Source organism: Erinaceus europaeus, chromosome 19 (genome assembly GCF_950295315.1).
Source record: "Erinaceus europaeus chromosome 19, mEriEur2.1, whole genome shotgun sequence".
In the NCBI taxonomy this organism is placed as follows: Eukaryota; Metazoa; Chordata; class Mammalia; order Eulipotyphla; family Erinaceidae; genus Erinaceus; species Erinaceus europaeus.
The window spans coordinates 38,602,195-38,617,575 of record NC_080180.1 but is presented as its reverse complement, the minus strand read 5'-3'; the positions used below and the strand labels follow the sequence as shown (position 1 = coordinate 38,617,575).

The following is a 15,381-nucleotide window of genomic DNA, read 5'->3' as shown; positions in this document are numbered from 1 at the left end:
GATACAACCACAAATATGTGAAGACTGACTTTTACATTGGATGAACTGGGCTTCACAGATTAGTTTAATGTAAAGTATGATTGATGGCTTTTAGTAATTTATATAGACATTTGAAATTATCTCCCTCATATAATCCTTTAAAGCAGCTGTAGACTTTGCACCAGTTTCCAAGTCAACTTCAAACAGGCAATTGAAGGTTTTTTTTTTTCTTTATGGATAAGTGTGTCATGTCTGACTCACATGTTTTATTATGTCTCATTCTATTTCAAAGAATATTACTTGGGTGGAATTCACTTTTGTTTTATGTTCAGTTTCATAAAAATTAACAAGTAGCATATTGATATTTGCTCTTCAGTAAGGGTTACACTTCTAGACTGAAAAAAAAGTTTGTTGTTGTCATTGTTTTTTTTTTTTTTATATTTGGGAGGGGACAATAGTCTTAATAAGTTAGATAGCATCCCTGGCATTTGAAAACAAGTCCACCACCAAAGGCTTAAATATTCATTAGTATATCACTGAATATTTCATACTAATAATATGGACCAACAAATGGATGAATGTATAACTGAACTTTTAAAAACTTTCATAGAAACGAGGAGGATGTTGAGCAAGCTTGCAAGCATTCTTGACAACCTATTTTTCTGTAAACAAACTAAAAAGTTAGTTTAAGGGGCTTAAAGGGGCTGACCAGTAGGGCACCAGGTTAAGCGCACATAGCACCAAGCACAAAGACTGGCCTAAGGATCTCTGTTTGAACCCTTGGCTCCCCACCTGGGGGGGTTCACCTCACGGGTAGCGAAGCAGGTGTGCAGGTGTCTATCTTTCTCTCCCTCTCTCTGTCTTCCCCTCCTCTCTCAATTTCTCTCTGTCCTATCCCACAACAAAATGGAGAAAATGGCCTCCAGGAACAGTGGATTCATAGTGTAGACACTATAACCCTGGAGGCAAAAAAAAAAAAACTTAAAAAAGGGGTTTAATTTATCAGAAATTAAATGGTTTATTTCATGCAGTATGATTTGAGATATGTTTATTTGTTGGCATATGTGTTTAAATATTACCAAAGAAGACTTAAATAAAACTTGCATAACTGATGAACATGAGATATAAATAGTGGTATAGGAGAACTTGTTTCTGGCTATATGAGAGAAACAGTTGAATCATTATTTGTCTATATTTATAATTTATTTTTTATAATAGTAGGATCTGTGTACTGTACTTGAATTTTTAAAATATAAGCTGTAAAAATGTGAATGGATACCTCCAATAAATACTAACTCTACTATGACATGTAATGTTAAGACCCAAGACAAAAAGCATTAATATTAATTATGAAATGTTTCCAAATGGTTCTTGATCCCCTTAGTGACGCAGAGTCTTTTTTACATGTAGTGTATTTTAATGAGAGATCTAAAGAGAGAGATAAAGACCAGTGCACTGTTTAGCTCTGACTTGTTTGGTTGTAACTTTAGAGCCTCAGGCATGGATTTCTTTGTGGAAACAGGATGCTATCTTCCTACCCATTGACCCAAATTCTTTTTGCCCTCCTCAAGGTCAAATAAGATCTGGAAGAGCTCCAAGGAACATCAAGGAGACAAACCAAATAGAGAATAATGAATATGGGATGATCACAATTGTAGGCTGAATTTTAGAAAGCAGAAAATCAAATAAAAACTTGGGTTTGGTGTATTGCACCAAAGAAAAGTCTCTGGAGAGGGCAGCCAGGAAGGCTGGTGGTGGAGTGGGGAAGGAGAAGGTGAGGGGTCCTAGTGCATGACAGTAGAAAAGAGCTAATTTGGGGGGCGGCCTGGGGGGTGACTATTTTGCAGATACTTATCACAAGACATTTTACTGGGGGCCAGATGGTGGTACAACTGATTGGTGCACATGTTAGAGAGCAAGGACCCAGGTTCGAGCTCCCAGTCGCCACCTGTAGGAGGAAAGCTTTGCGAGTGGTGAAGCAGTGTTGCAGGTTTCTGTCTGTTTCTCTCCTTCTCTAGCACCCAATTCCCACTTGATTTCTGACTGTCTCTATCTAATAAATAAATAAAGGGAATGAAAAAAATCTTAAAAAAAGACATTTTTATCTGCCCATGTGTCAGCATATTTACTGTAAACAGTTAACCCTCCAATAAAATGACTATATATATAAGATTTTATTTATTTATGAGAAAGATAGGAGGAGAGAGAAAGAATCAGACATCTGGAACCTGGTGGCTGAAAATGAGTTAACGTATAAAGCAAAACAAATGGTTGACTAATCATGAACCTAAAGGCAAGAGTATTGTGGATAGAGATTGCACTGTTGGTAAGTCGGCTGCAAGATGGAGAATATGTGGATGATGGTTTCTTTTCTGTTTGCCTGTAGAAAAATAAAAAAAAGAGACAAACAAAGAAACAAAACCCAGCAGGATTGGAGCTGACCTGCACTATGAGCTAAGTCAGATTTTATTCTGCTTGTTGAATGACAGGTCCCGCATCAAATCTCTTTGGGAGACATTTTGTTGCTCCATGAAGCCGTATTTCTGTGTAGGACAAAAAGAAATAAAATGAACAATTTGGCATAAATAATGACGACTGTTTTTTGCCCAGTTTTCAATTTTTTTCAATATGTATAGAGTATATTTTGAGACATAACAGACTTGGCTCAAATTTACTCTGTCCTGTAAACAAAAAAACATAAAGAGGTAATAAGATATCTGCAAGGAACAATGAAATAGTTGTAAAGGCATTGAACCCCATTCTTAAACTTGTTGACAATTTAAATAATATTAATGACAATAATAAAAATTAAATTATTACCAAAGTATTTACACTATAGAAGTAATATAAATAACTGTTATCTGGAAAAATATCTTTTGACAGGACATGCATGCAAGTTTAATTTAATATTAAAATGGAAATTGTGAGCTGGATCATTGCATAGTGGCTGTGCAAAGAGACTTTCACACCTGAGTCAATTGATTCCAGGTCCAAACTTGGTCACCAGTATAAGAAAGAGAAAAGCATTACTGTTGAACGTAAAACATTAATTCATTAATTCCCCAATAAAGAAATAAATTTTAAAAAAGACAGAGAAAAGCAGTGCCCTGACTAAATAAATAAATAAATAGACTGTGATGTACATGTTCAGATTTAATGACAACCACAGACTGTCAAAATGTTCAGTGAACATCAACAGAGTGAAGATTGTGGCTTTGAATAATGGTTATGCATGTGATCTATTTTACTGACTTATTTGAAGTCTGGCACAGGGGCTATAAACAGTGGTCTTTGAACATGGTAAGTTATGTGCTTATCCACTTGCACCACCATGTGGCTGTTATGTTGACACTTTATTTTATTTTCTCAACTGGCTTTGCTTTAAACAACAGGCTCTGAGAGAGCCAGGTGTGACTCTGAACCCTATTTTCACTATTCATTCTCATAGCTTCAGTCAGTTCACTATCTTTAACTGGGTGGGTATCCGTAACGTTTTGTGAGATGAAGTCAACCAGTACTGCCACAGGACTGGAGTCATCTCATCTGGTCAATTTCATCAGCCTACAGTTTGCAGAGACAGGGAGTGCTTAGCATAAGATAATGTCCACTGGGAAGGAAGGAAGGAAGGACTCTGAGGCCCACAAAGGTACCTTGTCAGAGAATCCAGCTAAGTGTGTAGTTACCTTGGGCAGGGCGACCTCAAGTGGCAGCTGAGCAATGACTTACCAACAGTGCAATCTGGCTTCTTCTCTTGCTGATCAAGAACCACTTGGTGTGGGGTCTGATGGACCCTGAGGGAGGGTCACACATGTGTAGTGTCAGATACCTGAATTTATAGCAGGGATTCTGACAGCTGAGACACCACTGCCCAGAATAGCCCTCACAGAGGCTCAGCTCCTTGCCCAGAGCAGAGGTCCTGGCCATGCCCCTCCCTACTGTCACCAAACAGGCTGGTGCTCTGCCTTAGGAGGCTGGGGTACCTCAGAGTCTCTGAGCCTGGCTCTTCTTTTAGAGATAGGAAGGACAGCAACAGAGAAGAGGTCATCTATCCCCCACTCCAGGGCCACCGTGCCAAATGCTTCACCACCATTGTAGTTAGGAGGATGCCCCAGCCTGTCCCCAGATCTCTCAAAACTCATATATTTCCCCTCCTTACTGACAGGGAGCTGAGGCTACTTTTCCAGCAGCCAACCCTTTCCAAGCTTCAATCTCAGGAAGGGCTTCCCAAGACCTTAGAGGGGCCCCCTAGCCATTTTAGCCACCCCTCTTCCCGTGGGCCACTTCTGATCCAACATGAGCAGAAAAATCAATAATGCTAGAAGAAGCATCTCCCATTCTGGTTATATGTGAGCACTTTGGATCCAGCATTGCCCCCTGAGAGCCGGCATGCCCAGAGCTGTGCCCACAGTGTTGCACCCAGCAAACTGCTATGGGGTGCAACAAAGCTGCTGCTTCCCCCTACCTCAGATCACAGTGGCTATCCCATGGCCCTTTGTTGATGTGGGTTTACAGGCACAGGTTGGCATTAGTGTCAGGTGCTCAAATCTTCAACTTGACATCTTTTCCATAATCGCGAGCAATCTCACTGAACAAATGAACTCAGTTCTTTCATATAATTATATATAACCTATTTACTGACTAGAGTTCACATTACAACAACCAACACTTGTCGCTTGCGGTGGCAGCAGGACACAGAAAAAGGAGGTTTGGAGCAGAAAGGGAACACAATCCCTTATTTGCACTGGCACCTCAGAGTTGGGTGAGAGAGCAGCAGTTTGGGCCATGTGGAGGTAGCAAAAATGGCCGCCTCACACAGCTTTCTTCTTCTAGCGTTTGCCCTTCTTCCGTAGCCAGTCAACAGCGTGAGGTTGAGCCTGATATAAAGTTTCGAGACCTCCTTTGAATCTGGAGAGGTGGCAGTCATTGACTATGTGGGTCATAGTCTGTCTGTAGCCGCAGGGGCAGTTCAGGTCGTCTCTGGCTCCCCAGTGATGGAACATAGCAGCGCACCGGCCATGGCCTGTTCAATAGCGATTGAGGAGGGCCCAATCATAACGTGCTAGGTCAAAGCCGGGTTGACGCTTGCAGGGGTCTGTGATGAGGTGTTTGTTCTTTACCTCAGCTGACTGCCAACTCTGTTTCCAAGAGACTGGAACAGAGAAGTTCAGTGTAGGCATAGGGGACCAGATTGGGTGACGAGATGTCAAGCGTTGGACAGGGTGGGCGAAGATATCCGCGTATATTGGCAGGTCCGGTCGAGCGTAGACGTGGGAAATGAACTTAGATGATGCCGCATCCCGACGAATATCTGGCGGGGCAATGTTGCTAAGAACTGGCAGCCATGGAACCGGGGTGGAATGGATGGTTCTAGAAATTATCCTCATGGAGGAATATAATTTGGAATCGACCAAGTGGACATGGGGGCTACGAAACCATACTGGGGCACAGTATTCTGCAGTGGAATAACATAATGCCAGAGATGATGATCGTAGTGTGGAAGCGCTCGCGCCCCACGAGGAGCTGGCCAGTCTTGCAATGATGTTATTCCTCGCGCCCACCTTTGCTGCAGTTTTTATGAGATGTTCATGAAATGACAGAGTGCAATCGAGAGTAACGCCAAGATAGACTGGCTGGGCTTCATGCCGGATTCTCGTATCGCCAAGCTGCACATTAAGTTCACGCGAGGCCGAGGCATGGTGTAGATGGAAAGCAGATAATACCGTTTTTGCAGTGCTAGGGATTAGTCGCCATTTTTTACAGTAATCAGAGACATGTCTTTCGTGAGTGTTTCCTTGAGGATGTCGAACTTGGATGCCTGAGTTGCACAGCAGATGTCATCGGCGTAGATGAACTTCCTTGAAGAAGTTTCTGGGAGGTCATTGATGTAAATATTAAATAGCGTAGGAGCCAGAACAGAGCCCTGGGGGAGGCCACTTGAGACAAGTCTCCATCTGCTAGACTTGTCACCCAGATGCACCCGGAATCTTCTGTTTTGGAGAAGAAACGATATAGTGTTGGCCACCCATGGAGGCAGGCATCTTGAGATCTTGACTAGGAGACCACGGTGCCAGACCGTGTCATAGGCTGCTGTGAGATCAACAAAGACAGCACCCGTCTTTAAATTCTTCTGGAATCCATTTTCAATGTAAGTTGAGAGGGCCAGGGCTTGTTCGCAGGTAGATCTTCCTGGGCGGAAACCAGCTTGGGCGGGTGATAGGAATTTCTCTGTAAGATGAGAAATACGTGACAGAAGCAGCCTCTCAAGGAGTTTGTAACACACGGAGAGGAGAGAAATTGGTCTATAGCTGGCGGCCAGTGTTGGGTCTTTCTTTGGCTTCAAAACCACTATTATCTTCCCACGACGCCAAACTTTGGGCATAGACTCAGATTCCAAGATGTGGGACAGGAATGAAGCGAGCCACTTCTTTGCCGGGACCCAGGTTAAGAATGAGTTCTGGGGTGATGTTATCATAGCCAGCAGCTGTTCCCGGTTTAACCCTCTTCAAAGCGTCATCCAGTTCAGACAGTGTAAAGGGAGAGAGTTTTGGAGATGGACAAGATAACCGGAAGTGGGATGACCACTCGTGGGAAATTTCTCTTTTCCAGACTGGGTTGATCTTAGCAAGTCCAACTTGAGTTAGGTGACTGGCCACTGAGTTTGGAGAGACGGGAGGATGGGAGACGGGAGGGAGTTGGCTACCGGCACCCAGTCTGTGAAGAAGCTTCCAGGCCTTCCTACTTGAGTGGGTGAAATTCAGACTTTCCGTGAGTTGTTGCTAGCGGGCTTGGCGTGCTGCATCCAGGGAGGCAATGAGATGGTCGGCCACATCTGGGTCGCAACCTTCCCTGAGTCTAATCACGGAAGTGAAAGGCGGGCAAGAAAACAAGGGGCGGAAGAAGAAGGGTTTTTATGGGAATAGTTCTCCTGAGAATGGAAAGGGGAGGAGTAACCAAAGCACTCCAACTATCACGGGGAATTTACAATATCCTGAGGGCACAACATGGTGTTACAGAGCTTCTGCTCCAGAGATTGCTGAAGAGTTCAGTCAATCATTCCCCTGACCACACCCCATCCTTGGGTGGAGGGAGCTGCTGTAAGCCAGGAAATCAAGCCGTTTTTCAAAGGCTAAATTTTTCTTTTACCAAGACTGTGTTTTTAGTGAAGTCTGTGTGCTGCCACAACAAATTTGGCATTTGTCTGGAACTATAATCTTCTGAGAAACATTACCACTAATGTGTGTTTATGCTGTAAGTAACTAGAGTTTGTTTTAAGTTTAAAGTAAGATTTAGTTAAGTTAAATTTGCTTTGAAGATCCTGACTCACAGAGATGGCACACCTTTACCGGACATTTACAAAGATTTAAACTAGACATGGGGCATCCCATAGCCCCGTTTTCAAGAGGGAGCTGAGCAGTTCGCTTGCTCTGCACCACACCTCCTTCCAGTAAACAAAGGCCCATTCCAGGAACAAATTCACCACCCCTTCCTACACTACAAGTAGAAGGGAGTGAACAGGAGGGGTTGCAGTCTGTTTATGGGAACTCCCAATGTAAAGGAAGCCAGCTGGGACAAGTGGAAGGTACAGATTCAGAGCCTTAAATTTTATGGACTACCCCTGTTATAGAATGGGGTCACCTGGTTTTGACTATACAGATTGACAAAATTCCTTTTAATTGTTTTATTGATATCGGAGCAGATAGAACCATTTGGAGACAAACAAAGGTTCCTCAGCATTGGGAACTTCTTCCAGGACCACACCTTCATGGCGTGGGAGGTCTAACACAGGTTTTCCAAACACGAGATTCCCTTGTGTGAGAAGACCTGGATGGGACTACCGGACCCTTTCATACTTTGATAGCTGATATTAGCACCAATTTATTAAGTAGAGACTTGCTGGAATCTCTAGAGTGCTAATATGCTCAGACACTTTTGCAGGGCATCACTTTTACTCCCGTGAGACTTCTAAATCTGACCAGCACCCCCAATACTAACTGCCACTGTTAGTAACAAAACTCCCTGCTTGGATTGGCTTTATGATGACCCAGTCTGGGTAGAGCAGTGGCCCTTGCCAGGGGAAAAGTTAAACATGGTGTTCCTGGCCTGATGAAAGATTTAATGTTTGGCAATTCTTGATTTAACAAAATTATTCAGTCTAATAATATTATTTCAAAGTGAGGTAAAAGATTTTAAGTAAAAGATTTAAGCTATGAGGTTTATCTTAGCCTATCTTCTTCTTCTAGCATTTGCCATCTTAGCCTTTTAAGTTACATATCAAAATCAAAGTGTGAAATCCATTAATAAAGTCTTGTACCTACCCTTGCTCATAGCCACTTCAAGAATGTGATAGATTTGTGATGAGTAAAGATCCTAACAACAAACTAAATTTTAATATTTTACTTAATTTTTTAAAAATTATTTATTGTGGAATTAATGTTTTACATTCAACAGGAAATATAGTAGTTTGTACATGCATAACATTTCCCAGTTTTCCATATAACAATACAACCCCCACTAGGTCCTCTGTCATCCTTCTTGGTTGGATCTGTATTCTCCCCCCACCCACCCACCCCAGAGTCTTTTACTTTGGTGCAATATGTTTTACTTAAAAATTTTAAGTGATATTAGAATAATGCTAAAGAAATAGTAATCATTTGATCATGTCAACATATTAGGTACTGACTGGTATATTTTAATAAACAGAGATCCTTCTAAAATCATATGAAGATACTTAAGCCAATTCTAACCATTAAGTCATCAATTCTAGTGAACTTTTTTTTTTCTTTTTTTTATTGGGAAATCAATGTTTTACATTCAACAGTAAGTACAATAGTTTATACATGCATAACATTCCCCAGTCTAGTGAACTTTTAGCTTGGTACAAGTTTTCTTCCTCCTAAGTAAATGATTATAGATATAGTCTTCACAACTGCTCACATAATAAAAACCAACTGCTCATATTATAAGATTTAAAACTAAAAAATTTTCCTTTTCATATATTTTATTCATGGGTGTGTGCTGACTCCTAAAGTCACTCTCATCCATAAGTTTTATATACTTCCCTCCTCTTTTATAAGCCTCTTAATTTTTAACTCGTCCGATGCCATAGTGAGAGCACTTGACTGGCTCCTCCCTTGCTAGTTTAATTAAGACACCTGCTATTCAGACTCTTGGGGTTAACCCCCATGGCATAAATGCCAATGTCCTCAGGAAAAGTAAACAAAAATACGTTTTTGTCTCAACTTTTCTAAATTCATGTAGACTACAACTCAGACTGAAAAAAAGCTCAAAAAAGGTTATGAGCCACGTGCTCTTCTGGTTTGCTTCAATAGACATTCCCATTAAATGTATTTTTGTTCCCTTTTGAACATTACTCTCATTACAATATTCCCTATACTATAACCTTTAGGCTCAATTAAATAAAATAAGAGGGGGACTGCCTCCCCAATATTCAGTTGGCTAAAGTGTTAATGGAATAACTACAGAAAACCTTCTTAATATTTACTAAAATTTGAATTTTCCACCTATTATATCTCACTTCCAGTCATAGAGATATTTTTTTTTTGAGACATTTTTTTTTTAATGCTGGATGTCCACATGTCTGTTTTCCTTTTGATAAATCAGGCAGTTGCCTCACAGCTGTTGGTTATTATGGTGGATGCCTTTTGGTCTTGTGATATCCATGGAGTCCCTGTTGGCAAAGCCCTTACCAGAAAGGTCATCATGTCAGTATATAACCATAGCCACCATTATTTTTCTGGTTAAAAATTTCTTAGATTCATTATCCATGACTCATGGTAACCCAGGTGGGCCTCTGGAGTCATTGGAAAACTTTATTACAGTGATGTTTCTAACACTCTTTCTGCTGATATTTTCATTTCTCGATAGTCTTTGCCTCTAGAGAAATTCAAATTCAAAATGTGATAACCAAGTAAGAACAAGCCCTCTCTAAAGCCCTTGCCTCTCATTCCAGCTATGATATCTCATGGCCTGATTATCTTCAATATGTTATTTCTCTTGTTGACCAATCCCCTGTTCTTCCAAATGCCTCCAATTGCTTTTTATGTGCTTCTCTTCATAGACCTCTTCTAGCTGCTACACCAGTAAACAATACTCCAGCCACCCTCACCAGCCTACCCAAGTCCTCTCTTTCTGCTGACCTACCACCCCTTACCTCAATTCCTCTCTACACGGAAGCTATTAGCTCTGTCTTCATCCTTACATGTCTATTGTCCTCTTCCTTGTCTCCCAATATTCCTTGATGTCAGAGAACCTTACCTTAAGGTCTAATGTGTATGTACCCCCTCTGTTCGTGTTCTGGTGTAATACCACCCTATATTTTCATGTCAATTCTTCTGACCTGGTCCTTGCCTCCTAGTTTCCCTTGCTCCATAGCTAAACCTCTACGAAGAAGAAGAATTCCATTAGCTGACTTTCCACCTGAGGACCAGACATGTGGTGTTTCTCTCCCTAGTCATTGGCATCAGATTGACTGCTTCCCTTGCACTTGCTGGTGGTGCTCTGGGACAATCTCTATATACGTCTCATCAAGAATCAACTTCAACAGTCCATTGACTTCACCTCTGACAGTATGGTGTCTCTCCAGAGACAGATAAACTCTTTTGCCAAGGTGGTACTCAAGAACCATCATGGTTTAGACTTGATTTTAACTCAATGGGGTGACTTTTTTAACACAAGAAGAAAGTTGCTTTTTCATAAATGAAACTGGATTTGTAGAACAAAATGCTGATACCTTGCATAAACTTAGCTGTGATATTAAGAATTCCTTTTCCGTATTCGGTACTAACTCTTGGTTTTCTTCTCCTCTAACATCTTGGCTTTTGCCTTTCCTAGGCCCTTTGCTAGCTATTATAGTTCTGTTTCTGATTACTCCTTGCCTCATCTAATTCCTCAAAAAGCACATACATAACATTATCAACGTTACAGTTAAAAGGGTTTCTTTTCATTCCTACACTGTTGTTCCTATGACAGACATGACATCCTTTGCTGACATAGACCCACAGAAACTGTTCATTAATGAAAGAAAAAAGGAGGAGATGTGGGACTATGTGAAAGCTTGTTAGAATATAGGGGAGCTCACCCATCCTTGGAAGGAGGTCTGGAAAGACATCGCACTTGTTAGCCTCTCTCCTTATAGAGATGAGCCAAGGGGAAAAATCTTAAAATGACTCAGTTTCCCCTTGTTAGTCTATCAAGCCCACAGAAAGCCTATAAGCCTGTCACACTTACTTCCCCCTGCTAGCAGGACAAATGGCTGCCTGCTTGAGGCTTCACTCAAAGTTCACTATAGTCATTCAAAGTTCACACATTTACTATAACTTAATTTTTTATCATATAGGAGAACACGCTGTATTATACACCCCTGCCAGTACCCAACAGTGAGACCCCATATTCTATTTCCTTGCTTTCTTTTGATATCTGTGATTTACATCAAGTTTTGTTTTTTTCTTCTCTACCTCACCTTATAGGTTAACTCCTATGCTTCTCTCAAATACTTTTAGATAATTAAATTGCCTGCATCATGGAAAATAATTATCTTGACCTTTATGAATCTCATCAATTTTTATCATACCAACCCCCTACCATGGGGGCAAGCTGACTTAAGAAATGTGGAATTTCTGACATATGTGAAAAATGTTCTTTGTTTAACTCAGTATAAATCCCTGTACCCATCTCCAAATAAACGGATGTTCATACCAGAATATCTCCCGATACCTCTTTGTAATTCATGTAGTAACTAGAGCTAGTGAGGGAGGGTCGGAGGATTATTCCCCTGTTTGGAGCCACTCCACATGGGCACAGGCAGGCAATGACACACTTGTTCATCCTCTCCTACTAGCATGTGACAGAGCTGAGCAGTCCTCTGGTGTAACATATATAAGTAAACAAATCAATCAATCAATCAATCAGATAAACAAGGTAAAGTGTGATGTCCATGTCAAGATTAACTGTAAGTGCAAGGTCGTAAAAATACTGCATGCAACAAAAGAGTGAGTGAGCCTTTCATATCCTACCACAGATTTGTAAATTTGTAACTTATCTATAATTAATTCACTTCCAGGCACACAGAGAACAAGAAAAAGATCCGGGTAGATACACATTGATAGGAATGTTTATGCTTTTCCTAGGGTAGCAACAACTCGCAACTCTTAAGCTGACATTTACTACTGTTTCTGCCCATCAGGAACTACTTGATTCTGGGCTGGGACAGTCCCTGCTGAGAGGAGGGTCACCTGAGGATAGAGTCAGACAGAGAGATAGCGAGTCTGCACCCAGTGGCAGAGAGACTCTAAGGGCTGAGCCACCACTGCCTAGAACATCCCTCCCAGAAGCTTGTGTGTGTGAGGAAAAGACACTTTTCCAGCAGGGCTTGGAGAGGCTGGGAGGCTCAGCTCCCTTCCCAGAGCAGATATCCTGCTTCTGCCCCTTCCTGCTGCCAAGTGACTGACAGGTGCTCTGTCTTAGGAAGCTGGGGTGCTGTGGTGAGAGGCTCAGTGCCTGGCTCTCAACATAGAGCTAAAAGGACTGACAAAGAGGAGAGGTCATCTATCCTCCACACCTGGGCCTCTGTACTAAATGCTTCAACAGCATAGCAGCCAGGAGGATGCCCCAACCTGCCCGCAGAACTCTCAAAAATCATATGCTCCCTACCATGCCTTCTGGCCCCGTCCCCTCAGGCAGCTGAGCCCAAGTTTCTAGCACTCAGCCCCTTGGCAAGCTCCCATCTCAAGCATCCTGCCCAGGCACTTAGAAGATAGAACTTCTATCTTCTAGGCACCCCTCTACCCATGAAGCACATCTAACCCAACATGGTCCCAGACAACAATGAGGCCAGAAGTAGCATCTCCATTCTGAGAAGCTGAGGGCACCCTGGCTTCAGCCTAGCCCCCTAGGACTCTGGCAGTTGTGGAGCTGGCCTGGACACACAGAGCTGTGCCCACTGGCTTGCACCCAGCAAACTGCTAAGGAGCTCCACAAAGCTGCTGCTGCTGCTGCCCCTGCCTCCGCTCAAGAAAACAGTTCTTCCTCTGGCTATCCATGGGAATCCCACAGGGATTGTTTTCCTCCCAGTCTGTTTCTACCCCCTGGCTTGAGGTCAAAGAGGAGGAGGTCTGTGGCTCTCTCCTGAACTCTGTGCCATGGGCGATTTGTGTTGGAAATGGTCCCGTTGTCCCCTCCTGGCAGTCTCCCAGCATGATCTACCAAGTCAAGAGTACGTAAGAGACGTCAGTGTGCAGAACCACCTGAAAGGAGGTTTCAGACAGGTGGCCAGGAATAACTTCAAGACAGCCACATCTTTGTAGTTTTCATGCTTTTTATTGAACAAAGATAATGAGAGGTGGGATGAGAGCTTCACAGGGAACAGGTGAGGGTGGAGATCCCAGAGGGAAGGAGGGCTTTAGTAATAATAAAGCAAGACTTTATTCCCTGTGCCCACCTTGTGGCTGGAATCCTTGACATCACATTTCCTAGTACTAGTGGGTGCAGTGAAGAAACAGGGGGAAACAAATACAAGGGAGACACAAAATGACAGACCCTTGGTCAGCAGACTGATGTTCAGTTTCTTGGGCAGTTGTGACTGTCTGACGAGTGAGAACTAGCACAGAGCACTAAAGTGTCACTTCTTGGAGAACAAGTCTGAGTCAGAGAAGACACTTCTTATTGTCTAGGGCATCCAAGGAAGTGTGACAACCCCCCAGTATTGTTAACACCTCTACCCAGTTCACCCTTCCTAACATCCTACTTCACAGATGGTAAGTGGATGAGAATCTGGTCCCACAGCAAAATAAGGCCTTAGGGGCTGAGCAAATCTCTCCCCACGGAAAGAATGGAGGAGAGATTTGTCATTCAAAGTGTAAAAGGAGATCTGCCCCAGCTCCCAGTCTAGGTACACTCCAATGCCTGTGGGCTTGGTCTTTGGGGCCAGAAGGACAGAGAGTGCACCTCTGGCTACGTAGTCTCCATCCTGCTGCAGTTGAATAGTCCAGCACCTGTCCTTGACTAGTAGTGCTTCTTGCTCCTTCTCCTCCGTTTTCTCCTCCTTGTTGTCCTTCTCACGGTTCTTCTTCTTCTGCTGCTTCTGCTGCTGCTGTGTCCTGCTGGATGGGCAGAGGCTACACAGCCCCACAGCCCAGCTGGGCTTGTCCTCCACCTGCACCTCCCAGTAATGACGGCCAGCATGAAATTCTTCAGCGCCCAGCACTGGGAGTTTCAAAGTCATGCTGTGTGGTCTCTGCAGAACTTTGCTCCTTCTCTTCTTCAGGGTCACACTTCGCCGGTCCTTGGACACAGAGAGCAGGGGATGTGCAGTGTGTGGATCCAGAGTCACCTGGGCTCTGAACTTCTGTCGAAACCTGTCCAGGGCAGAATCTAGTGGAGGGAGACTGCAGTCCTCCCTCCTCAGCTGCAAGGAGCCCAGATCTGGGTGCTGCAGGCCCTCACACCTCTCAGGGATCCTGCCCACCTCAGGCAGCAGGTTCCTGTCTGGCATGACAGTCTTGCCTGCCACCTCCTGGAGCAAAGCCTCAGTGGTGCGGAGTTGGTCTTTCAAGGCACTCTTGTGAATCTGCAGTCTCTGCTGAATCTTGGCCTCTTGCTCAGCTAGCCTAGAGAGAGCTTTCTCTTGTTCCCTGTTGACAAGTTGGAGCCTGTCTTCCAAGTCCGAGTGGAGCTGCCGGCTCTGCCTTCTCCCCCATTCTTGCAGTTGCTGGAGTCCTCTCTTCTGTCGGTCTTGTTTCCCCTGCAAGAAGCCTTGAAACTGCTGCAGCGGAGTGATGAAACCAGTGATCTTTGGTTGGTAATGGAAAGCAGCCGCCTCCACAGTCCTGACAGGGTGGCCCTGGTGCTCAGGGCTCAGCTCCACACAGCCAAGACACAGCACCTCTAGGTCCTTGTCACAGAAGAGACTCAGCACCTGCTTGTGCCTCTCACACAGGCGGTCCTCCTGCTGCCTCTCCTCGCTGTCGCTGCTGCTCTGGAGGAGCTGGGTGAGGGCAGTCACGTTGGCCAGCAAGCTGTTGGCAACCCGCTGCTTCTCTCCACATGGGTGGTGGCACACGGGGCAAGGCGATGGGGCCTGTGCTTCCTTCCAGGCCTGTTGCAGGCAGGAGTGACAGAAGTTGTGCCCACACTCGAGGGTGGCAGGCTCTCTCAAGCAGTCCAAGCAGATGGCACATTTGTTTTTTGCCACCATGGCTTCCAAGACACTGGATGCCTCCATGGGGCCCGGGTCCACGGACTCCACCCTGCTGCCTTGGCTCAGCTGAATCTCCTCTTTGGTGCTTCTTCTGCTCACAGGAAGAGACATTCAGGCTCAGGCCTCTGCCTCCCTGTGCTGAGTGTCCTTGGGAGGCTGGAGCGGCTCTGCTCCAGAAGTTACTGTTG

At 43.9% G+C, this 15,381-nt stretch overlaps 1 protein-coding gene across 1 annotated transcript; it reads right to left on the bottom strand.

Moving 5' to 3' along the window:
* Nucleotides 1–13,729: 13,729 nt before the first annotated feature.
* On the bottom strand, nt 13,730–15,304 carry LOC132534690 (tripartite motif-containing protein 75-like). The gene has a single exon (XM_060179157.1). It carries the CDS (start codon nt 15,302–15,304, stop codon nt 13,730–13,732), a length of 1,575 nt encoding a protein of 524 aa, XP_060035140.1.
* Between the last annotated feature and the right edge of the window lie 77 nt (nt 15,305–15,381).